Here is an 11,436-nt window from a genome sequence, read left to right as displayed (position 1 = left end):
TAGTCGATTGTATAGTGAACTCTAATGGTCTGATTATTCAGTTTTACGGTTGGTTTTCTTGTGATCTGCTATTTGTAAAGTTAAGCAAGGCAAGGCTTAACCCCGTCCCGCCTCCATTAGGAGGCATCCGGGGATACTGTTTACCCGAAGTGCATGTACGTGACTGCTCAGCATGAAGAGTGGCGAAAAGGAATTGCTTGGCGACGAAAAAGTGGCAACACATCCCGCCGCTGGGTGGCCTCCTCAATTCAACGCATCCACCCCGAGGCAAAACCCAGGAATGGGGTGCACGGGTGAGCTCAATCTCAAAATTTTTATGAATTTCTAATAAAATGTTATTGTCCTAAAGGTTTGGTGGAGGTGCTGTAGCCAACAGGCCAGTCTGGGTGTCGGCCGCGTAAAGCAGCAAGTTTATTGAAACAAGTGATTTACAACATTGTATGACAGAATTATGAAGAGAGCAAAAAGAGCTCGAACAGATGTATAGATGAACATTATTTTACATAAGTTGTATGATTTTTTACAAATGAGACCATATCAAAAACTAATGAACTACCAACCCATACAAGTTAATATCGAGTGAGGAAGTCTAGGATGTATAGATGAAGTCGCATGAGGAAGTCTAGGATTAAACTTTAAAGATCACAGTTATGGAAAGTATACAGTTACAGTAAATAGTTGCTCTACAGATGTATAGATGAACATTATTTTACATAAGTTGCATGATTTTTTACAAATGAGATCATATCAAAAGCTCATGAAGTACCAACCCATACAAGTTAATATCGAGTGACAGTATAGGTGTGATTTAAGTGAGGAAGTCTAGGATTAAACTTTAAAGATCACAGTTATGGAAAGTATACAGTTACAGTAAATAGTTGCTCTACAGATGTATAGATGAACATTATTTTACAAAAGTTGTATGATTTTTTTTACAAATGAGATCATATCAAAAGCTCGTGAAATACCAACCCATATAAGTTAATATCAAGTGACTGTATGGGTGTGATTTAAGTGAGGTAGTCTATGATTAAACTTTAAATGACGTAGGGGCCAATGTGTAAGTGTGGGAGGAATTATCGAGCACTTAATTCCGGGGTGTTATTTTCGAAATGTGTCTTAATAATTTCGATGATTCCTTGTTTTATTTTATCATTCCTCCAGTGCTGTCTCAAAAAACCATAACTGAGTTTGTCAGGGAAAAAGGAAACTCTTTGGGTTTGAAAATTAGGGCATTTAGTTAAAATGTGTTCTAGGTCATCATTTGTTAAGCATGAAGTACAGTTGGGGTCCTTTTGATGAAATCGAGCCTGATAGGTTCGCTGAGTCCCGTGATCAGTGAGAAATTGATTTAGGTAAAAGTTACTGTTTAAAGCGGTGGGGTTTACCCTTCCAATGAGTCCATGAGTGTGCCGACCCTGTTCCCTGTCGTTGTCCCATCTTCGCTGCCATTCTATAATAGTTGTTTCTCTTTGTCGCTGTCTTTCTATGTTCCTTGATAGACAGTTGTATGTATCTATCCTTGCCATTTGGCAGGCGTATTTGGCCCATTTATCCGCCTCTTCATTACCATATTTTCCGTCATGGGCTTTAATCCATGAAAGGCCAATATTGTGCTTGTGGTGTTTTTTCACCATGGTTACCGTGTGGTCGTTATGGCCCGGTTTTTCAAGGGCTTGTAAACTTGAAAGGGAATCTGAAAAGATATTGACTCTTTCATTTATGTTGTTCTTATTGATGTAATAAATGGCTTGCAAGATGGCCCATAATTCGGCCTTGAATACCGTTGATTTCTCACATAATCTGAAGGTACATCGGTCAATCTGTATTCCCTCCTGGTAAACGACAAATGCGCAACCAACTCTGATTTCATTGTTGTGAGTGAACATGCGCAGGACAGATGTCAAACTCACCCGCTTGCGAGTAGGACATACTCGACTTACTCACCTTCATTTGCTATTTGGAGAACCTCCTCCCAAATGCAACGATTGCAACGTTTTACTCACTATTCATCACATTTTAATACTTTGTCCATGTTTTAACCAGCTTCGCCTCACCTTTTTTGGTAGCTCCATTTTATGCATAAAAGACTTGTTAGATGAAAACCATCATCCTAACATCTTTGCTTTTCTTCGCACTATTGGTATTTTAAACAGTATATAAGAGACTTATCATTTATCAAGTTTTATCCACATATAAAAATACTTGCATTTTCACTGTTTTAGAATTCTCATCATTTTTACTATACTTATTGTGTAATTGTACTCTATTCTACCTTTTAATATGTTTTTAAAACCGTGTGTCTGGCGCAGCATGTCCTCTCTGGACCTTGTGCCATTAAATCTTACATTCAATTCAATTCATTGTTGTGAGTCAATCTTGATCCATCTGTATAGATCTCAATGCCCCTATCAGTAGGTGGTATTTGTAAAGTTAAGCTAAGCTTAACCCCGACCCGTCTCCGAATGGAGGCATCCGGGGATACTGGTGGCTCGATGTGCAAAAACGTGGCTACTCAATACAAAGAGAACTCAGAAAAGTGCTTGGCAACGAAAAACGGCATCACATATCGTCGACGGGTGGCCCCCGCTCCGAAGTCTCCGCCAGAAAAGGGGGTGGAGCACGGGTAAAATTGAAACAAGTCCAAAAAGAAAGGGGTTCGTATGTAAAACGCAAGGTGTTTGGTACCTAGTCGAGGTGTCGACCCCGCAGAGCAGCAACCGCAACCCACTCGACTCGTCCTCCTCCTAAAAGGCTGCAAAAATTTATTAAGAGCAAACATGTTACAGAAGTAGAGCAAAAAAGACACAAACAACAAAAGAGGAGCAGGTACCGACAATTGCGGTCAGGAGACAGATGTAACGAAGATTCGATACAAAACAGTGAGGTTTACAATATAGGCAGGTGTTGACAAATCAAAGAAAACAGGTGAAAAGAAAACACGTAATTCACAATAACCATTGATATATATTTACAGATGCAGTGTGTTGACAATGAAAAGATGAATGATGAAAAGCAAAGTAAAGATGTCGCATATATTCGACAAGAGGTGTTCATATGCTGATACAGTCAAAGCTTAAAGGCTATCATCAGTATGAGGTATACAACAGTAAGTACATGTAATTGAGAGTTCGGTCATAGGACAGATGGAAAGAAGCCAAAGTATCACATAGAACACAATAACATTAATTGTATATTTACAGATGCAGTGTGTTGACAATTTTAAGGAGAACAGATGTAGAGATGTTGCATGTTTCACATATTCGAAAGGTGTATATATACAGATGCAGTTTATATTTAAGGCCATCACCAGTTTAAGATATATGGCGGTGAATACATGTACTAGAGAGTTCGTAAAGAGAACAGATGGAAAGAAGCCACATTAAACATATTTCACAATAACATTAATTATATATTTACAGATGCAGTGTATTTACAATGTCAAAGAAAACAGATGTAAAGATGTCACATATTTTACAAAGTCGAAAGGTATGTATATACGGGTGCAATTTATGTTTACAGGCTATCATCAGTGTAAGATATACGGCAGTAAAGATATATACAAAAAAGTTTGGTCAGTGGACAGATGAAAAGAAATTCCCACACAGAGACTCGAGAAGAAGGGTAGTTATTTCTGGCATTTAAGATGTTTAAGATATTTAAAGACTTAGATGGGCTCAAATTAACTAGGTGTGTACAAAATTTCAGGTGTATTTTTTTCAAAATGTTCTCTTATGATTTCAATGATGCCCTGTTTGATGCGTTCCTGTTTCCAACTCTGGGTTAGTAAATCAAAGGTGAGGTAATTTGGAAAAAAGCGATTTCTATGGGTTTGAAAATTAGGGCATTTTATAAGAATGTGTTCAAGATTATCAATTGTTCCGCAGGTTATACAGTTAGGGTTTTTCCCGTGAAATCTTGCCTGATATTCGCGTTGAGTGCTATGGTTTGTTAAGAACTGGTTGAGATAGAAGTTGCTGATATGTATGTTTGGGTTAACTTTTCTTATGAGGCCGTGAGTATGTCGCCCTTGTTCGCTGCCTTCGTCCCATCTTCTCTGCCATTCGATCAAATTTTCATCTCGATATTTTCGTCTAACTGTGCTTTTAGACGGTAGGTTGACTATATCAATTGTGGGCAGTAGGCAGGCGGTCTTTGCGTATCTATCTGCTTCTTCGTTTCCCTGATGTCCTGCATGGGCTTTTATCCACCTGAGGTTTATGTTCTTTGCATACTGCTCTTTGACCATAGTTGTGATCAAAATCCCTCGGTCTATCCAGAGCCTGTAAACCCGAAAGAGAATCGGAGTAGATAGTTACTGTGTCTTCAATATTATTTGCCCTTATAAATATGAAGGCCTGCAAAATTGCCCAAAGCTCTGCCTTGAAGACGGTAGAGTTGTCGCAGAGTCTGAATATGTGATTATCTATTTGCTGGCCGTTTTCGTAGATAACGAGGGCACAGCCCACCCTGCATTCTCCATCACAAATCATTCTAGATCCATCAGTGTATATTTCAATACCTTTGTTGGTCGGCGGGAAAAAGTCATATGGAATCCGGACATACTCCGCAGGGTGTTTTAAAGGAATGTCTATTTGTTTATTGGTGTTTCTCTCATGTAGGTATTCATTTGACATTTTTGCTTCAGTTTTAGTAACCAAGTCCAGAGGGACTGTACCTGCAAGGACCTGAAGAGCTGATGTTGAGGTGGTGCTATAGCTCTGGTTAGATTTAGGAGCGGTAGTCTTTCCAATTTTTTAATTTTGCTCAGGATTCTGACTTGGTCACTATACCATATTTCTGCCCCGTATATAGCTATTTTTTGTATGCATTGCAAATAGATAAATTTTCTAATCTTTGGGTTCAAACACCATCCAATTCCCGAAAGCCTATTTAATTTAAATTGAAGATTTGAAATTTTGGTGTACAATTTTTCAAGGTGCGGGAGCCAAGATAATTTATTATTGAGGCGAAAGCCAAGGTAATCAATAGTATAGTGAACCTTTATATTTTGATTGTTTAATTTTACTGTTGGTTTCCTAGTGATTTGTTTATTTTTGGGAAAGACTATTGCTTGGGATTTAGTTGTGCTGAAAGCAAGTTGGTTATTATTTGCCCAATCTTGGTACTTGTCAAGAACGTTCGTCATGGCAGGTCCGAGTCTATCCACTACCGTTCCCACGACCGTGACCATAAAGTCGTCCGCATAAGCGATGGCTGTCTCTTCCTCACCATTTCTCTGCGTAAGGATTTCGTTTGCAATCAATAGCCACAGAATGGGTCCCATACTGGATCCTTGTGGTACTCCCTTGGTTGTCCTCTGCACGATTTCCAAGGATCTGGACTTGTAGACGGCAGATCTATCTGTAAGGAAGCTTTCAATTATGGTAGTAAGTGTCAGCGTGGCATTTATTTCAATCAGTTGTTCCAAGATCTTGTGCCATCTGACGCTGTCAAAAGCACCTTTAATATCCAAGGAAACCCCCAACGTGTATCGATCCCTTCCCTTTGCTTCTTTGATGATGTTCAAGAGGGCCCTCACAGCTGTGGCCGTTGATCTGCTTGTCCTGAACCCATGTTGATTTCTATGTAGAATTTCATTTGTTTCTAGAAAAAACACAAGTCTGTTGGTGATCAGTTTGTCCAGGATCTTTCCCCAAGTTGGCAGGAGGGATATGGGTCGATACCCATCCGGTTGATGGAGATCTTTTCCCGGTTTGGGGATGAGAATCACCCTTGCAGTTTCCCACGGCCTTGGGAAAAATCCTAATTCGAGGCATTTATTCATAATTTTGCTCATCCAGTCAGGTTGTAATTTCCATATGGCCTTGTAAACTTCTGATGGTATCCCGTCTAGACCAGGTGATTTATTATTCTTTAAGTTGTTTATTGTCGATTCTATTTCCGCTTGTGTAAAAGGTTGTTCAATATTGTTATTAACTATTTGAGGCATTTGAGCAGTTGCTCACTTGTTTCCGAGAAATGATATTTTAGGATCTCTTCAATGGTTTCGCTAATATTGTTGGTGTAGCTTCCGTCTGTTTTCCTCTGTGGCCTCAGAGGCGTGTCTCCCAGGAATTTTCCCCTGGCAATCTTGTAATCTGCATCAAAGCATTCCTGGTTGGTGATTTTTGCGAGGTGTGCTCTCATTGTCTCCATCTTATGTCGTCTGATATTTTTGATGTATAAGGATCTTTCACGTTTATACCGGGTTCTTTTAGATTGTCTCTCTGCGTGGTCTGCCTCTCGCTGATATAATCTACGCGTGGCTCTCACAAATTTTCTCTGAATCGCCAGCTCAAGGGACCACCATTTGGGGCTACCTGGGTAGGATTTCGAAATTTTCTTTTTTGAGGCAGTGCAAATGTCCTTGATCTTCTCTGTTGTCGTCTCAATATAGATGTTTAGGTGTTCATTAGTTGTAATGCTATCCACCTCTAATTCAATTTCAGATATAAGCCTGGTGATCCTCATTGTAAAAGCAAAGGGATCTAAGTCCTGATAGTTAATTTTCTCTGCGTTATAAACGACCGGCCGTTTACCATCTGCCTCCATGATAATGAGTCTGTGGTCGCTTAACGTCTCTACGTCAAGCACCTGCCATTTTTGCACGTTCGTTTGTCCACTCGTGTATAACGTAATGTCAATCCAGCTGTCCCCCAATATCGAATGGTAAGTTGAGAGCGAAGCCGGGTCATTGGCTACATTTAGGTCCATAAGTACAATGAATTCCAGGAGTTCTCTCCCTCTATCATCTTCCGTCGGGTTTCCCCAGAGGGTGCTCTTGGCGTTGAAATCGCCATTTATCAGGAGGACTCGATCTGAATGTTGAATGAGGTGTCTCTGAAGTGTATCCAAGAGTGGAGTAAGTGGGGCCGAAGGGGGGACATACGCCGACGCGAAAAGAACCGGTCGTTCCGAGTGAGCAATCTCCACGATTATAAGGTCTCTACTAGTAAAAATTGGAAAAATGTCTTGTTTCCCCTTGCGATAAATGACAGCACATCTAGGTCTGTCTTTATCTGCGATTATTCCAATATCTGCCTGGAAGCCCGCAGTGTAATTATCTTTGTTATAGTAAGGCTCGTTTAACGAGCCCACTGTGATATCATAAGTTATGAAATCCATAGAATGTTGGATATTTGCTATCTTTGCGTGATTTAAATTGATGTGTGAAAATCTTAATGTGTCGCTGTTACCTGGCGTTTGTCCAGTAGCTATAGGGTATGAAAGAAATGTATCTCCAAAATGGTTTATTGACGATCTTTCTTTATCTGTGGCCTCATTATCCATAATTGATACGTCTTATTATTTTGTCTTTTTCTCGTCTGTAAATCTCGCATTGGTCAGCGACCGCGCTGTGCTCCACATCTAACTTCATACCATAGTCACTATTCGCTGTACTGCAGTTAACGCATTTAGACTTGAATTTGCACTTGTCGGCCTTGTGGCCTTCTTTGGAGCAATTTGCGCAGATGCTCTTTTCTTGTTTACAATCTTTTGCTATGTGGCCATATCTATAGCATTGGTAACATTGGGTGGTCCTAATAAATTCTTTGACTCCAACACGTTTCCAACCCAGGTTAATCTTACCCATACATTCCATCCTCCTGAAGGACTCTGGGTCACATGAGATAACCCAGTGACTGCCCTCACGGGCCCTTAGTGGGAAGCAGATCTCAAGCTCTGCCTCTCCCAATCCAAAGTTCTGTGCCTTAATCTTTTCCAGAAGGTCATCCCTCTCGATGTCGTTTGGAACCCCATACAGGATTATCCTTGGGTTCACCTTACGTGGAGTTGTACAGTAGAAGGTCTCTCCAAGTTTGCTGTTTTCTATTCCGGTTTTCAATTTATCAATGTCCTCCTCTCTTGTCACCTGGACCACTATGCCGCCCCTCCTGACTCGATTCACCCTTTTCACTCCTATTTTAAGTTTAATCGGATCAATTGTTTCAGTCACCGATGTCTTTGTGTCTTCTGAGTTGCTATTTTCATCTTTTGGGTTAATCAGCAGGACATGTTCCCTCTGATCTTTAATCGGCGCCAGATGTATCGGCGTTTGTAAAGTTAAAACTAACCTGTCTCACGGCGGTCCAAACCCAGCCCGCGTTCTCTATTAGTGGGTGATCATTCCAACGCTATACGAATTGAGCTTCGTAATGATAGAAAAAGTCGACGTCAAAGGATCAAAAAGCGACGTCGCTATAAACGCTTGGCCGTCATAAGTCATTTATCCCTATAGGAACTTTTCTGGCACCTCTTGCATAAAACTATTATAATCAAAAGGCCCCGCTTTCACTGTCCGTATTGAATCCGAAGACGAATCTGAGGAGGGGCAACTGGCAGGACTGGCATCAGTATTAGGCTCCTCCAGATCGGCAACAGATTAAGGAGTTCCTCCTTCATTCACAGAACTCGGGGTCACACTGGCTGTCGATGGGGAGCTGCTCGAGAGGTGATTTAGGGCTTGCTCCAGAAGCTGCTTATACTTGGTTGATCTTCTCTTTCCTTTGATCGCCTCCGCAGTTCGATGAGGTAAAAGAATCTGGAGATGTTGATTGTGATTGTGTTGTCTGCTCGTGTTGACCACGAGCTTTGGCTGTTTGGCTGGAAGTCAAGAGTGAAGTTGCTATAAAATCTTTTATTAAGACATTATTTTGGTTACAGACTTAGCCTCAGGACGAGACTGCACTTAAGTTGCATCGAACTTTTAAAACATATAAACAAGTAAATATTAGTAAAAGGTGCCACAAAGAGACACCCTAGCAAGGCTCAACCCTTGACGAAAGGGGGAAATTGTTTGACAGCCAGACCATAATAATATTTATAAAAAAAGACATATAAAACTTGGTATGTTCTAGGAAGCTAGTCTCCCCCTTAACAATACTCAACACGAAGGGAGCAATTCAATAATCCTAGTCCTTTAAAAGGTATTGTGAATGTATTACATCAAAATTGAAGAGAGAGTTGAGTGGCTAATCTCCACTCAGTACATGACTCAACCCTTAAAGAGGAGTAGAAAATACATGCCTGGAAGTAATATAAGTAATGTCATATATTGATCTAATATTACAAAAATTACAATTTATAAAGACTACAAAAATAATGACATCATGATTTTGCGGTTGATCTCATGAAAAGCCTATAGCTTGCAAGGACCACAATCAGGACCCTGGTTGGGATGACTGATATGTCCCTTTTGGAGATGAGCATTAAGTCTATTAGGTTGATAGGATACTATGGAAAACCCTCAGCCAGGTGGAGGATATAGATATAGACCGGAATTCTCCATGATTGCTAGCGCCTTCAACTTTTGGCAAAAAGAAAGTCTGACTGTCAATCAGTCTGGTGGGGACTTTCCCACACAAAAGAAAAATATTCAAAATTTTAGCAATGTTCGCTTTTCTAAGTTTCTTAATTTGTGTAAGCACTGATCCATCGGGACCGCCTGCATTTGAGTAGGATCGTAATCCTAAGTCAATACCATCGATTGAGATAGGTTCGGTGAAGACGTGTTTTGTTTCGCAGTCGATTTGCTCTAGGAAAGTTTGAGATTGGAAATCGGTTCCTTCTGGGTTTGGCAGAATAGTCCTCCAAAATTGAAGGAAGTCTTCGGGATCACGTATGATTCCCTTTGATGTAGGATTAAGTATCTCGTCAAAACAGCGTTTTCTTGATTTTGAATAGAGCTTTTGAATCTTAGCGTATCTTTCAATTTTCATCCGCCTCTTGGAGACGTTCTTGGTCTTAGATTTCTTCCCATAGGGTATATTGGATCTGTTGATTTCATGATTTTGGGCGTTTGTAGGTGTTTTTCTGGGAAGGCACGTGAAGGTGGTTAAGTCAGCGGATTGAAGTAGACAGTCCAGACTTGACCTCGGGAGCTCGAGGATTGAATTATCCAAGTCAATTGATGGTTGTTTTACGGCTGAGTATGCATCAACCAGATTCCTTAAATATTGGTAAATAGTTGTTCGACTCATATCAAGATCGGGGCAAGCCAAACCCCTGAGGGGGTTTACCTTCTTTAGGTAAACACAGGGAGTCACGCCCCGGGGTACCCTAGTGATCTGTCCTCCCTTCGTTTTCCTCTCCCTTTACTCCTACTTTCCCCTTTCTCTTCCCCCTTGTCGTGGTTGCCAAATATGCTGGTAAGGGCTTGTCATCTGTGTTTGATTACCACTCTGTTGTGATGGACATAGATGGGAAGAGACCACCCGCGTGTTTGCCGTGCGTGGAAACCCGTGTCCCTGGAAAAGGGGATCCTGGCAGTTGAGGGGCATCTTGGTACCCCAATACACTGCTTTGGCCCGTGCTTCAGGTAAACGGGAGGTGCACATTGACCTGTGTGCACCAATCGGCTAGTCACAAACGCCATCTGTTGGCTAAGGTCAAGCTCGAGGTCACTTACTGGGCAACTCGTTAAGGGTGGAGGCTGCTTCAGTGGTGACTTTCGGGCGTATAACTATTGGTTAGCATCGGTGTCAAATAGCGGATTTGTGGCAGCACTAATTTGTTATTTGCATCCCCTTAGTTGGACTCCGTGGTGGGTGGTGCGGCTGGTAGCTGAAAGTTGATTTAATTTTCTATGGCTGAAAATGAAGTGGTGGTCAGTTCCGCACACCAATACAAAAACAGCGGAACACCTTTAGTACCATTTGAACACGCTCAGTATTTCTTGATAGCTCTGACAAATCCCTCAGTACCTAATACGTCATTTAGCAAAGTTTCTCCATTTTTGATACATAAGGCTCTCCTTTCTCTTCTAGGAGAAGTAGCCTCAGTTAAAAAATTACGTTCAGGTGACTTGTTAGTTCAAGTCTCATCCGAAAAATAAGCTACTACTCTGTCTACTTGTACAAACATATGCTCGTTCTCTATTAATGTTACTCCTCATAAAACTTTAAACACGTCACGAGGCGTTTTATCACAGTCCGAATTTAACAACAATACTGAAGAAAATATTGTAGAGGAATTGCGTGACCAACACGTTATTGCTGTTCGAAGAATAAAGATTCGTCGAGATGGTCAACTTATCCCGACAAAACATCTCATTCTTACCTTTGCTACTCCAAACTTACCATCTGCCGTCAAGCTTGCCTGGTATAACTGCCCGGTTAGACCATATGTGCCAAATCCTTTGAGATGCTTCCAATGTTAAAGGTTTGGACATTCAAAGGCATCTTGTCGAAGTAAGCCCATCTGTGCCCGCTGCTCTAGCAGTGACCATGCTGATACAACCTGTGAGTTACCGCCCCACTGCGTCAACTGCAATGGTGACCACGCGGCCTACTCCAGGAATTGTACAAAATGGTCACAAGAAAAGGAGATTCAGTCCGTCAAAGTCTTACAGAATCTGACTTTCAATGAGGCACGCCGAATAGTAACCGCCCGAACCCCACGTCCAGGCGTGTCCTATTCTGCGGCTATAAAGGT

The 11,436-nt window shown here is 41.2% G+C and overlaps 1 protein-coding gene across 1 annotated transcript; it reads right to left on the bottom strand.

Annotated features, from left to right (window-relative positions):
- Positions 1-1,076: 1,076 nt before the first annotated feature.
- Positions 1,077-1,889, bottom strand: LOC139426978 (uncharacterized). Its single transcript, XM_071187250.1, has one exon. The coding sequence runs from the start codon at positions 1,887-1,889 to the stop codon at positions 1,077-1,079; it is 813 nt and encodes a 270-aa protein (XP_071043351.1).
- Positions 1,890-11,436: the final 9,547 nt, after the last annotated feature.

Source organism: Parasteatoda tepidariorum, chromosome 11 (genome assembly GCF_982258835.1).
Source record: "Parasteatoda tepidariorum strain Cologne lab strain chromosome 11, Ptep-v5.0, whole genome shotgun sequence".
Taxonomy (NCBI): Eukaryota; Metazoa; Arthropoda; class Arachnida; order Araneae; family Theridiidae; genus Parasteatoda; species Parasteatoda tepidariorum.
Note: the sequence above shows the minus strand (reverse complement) of the source record. Positions and strands in the feature narration are given on the sequence as shown.

What these genes read in the sequence shown, in the direction of transcription:
- LOC139426978 (XM_071187250.1), bottom strand. Translation starts at nt 1,889, where the DNA reads ATGTTCACTCACAACAATGAAATCAGAGTTGGTTGCGCATTTGTCGTT.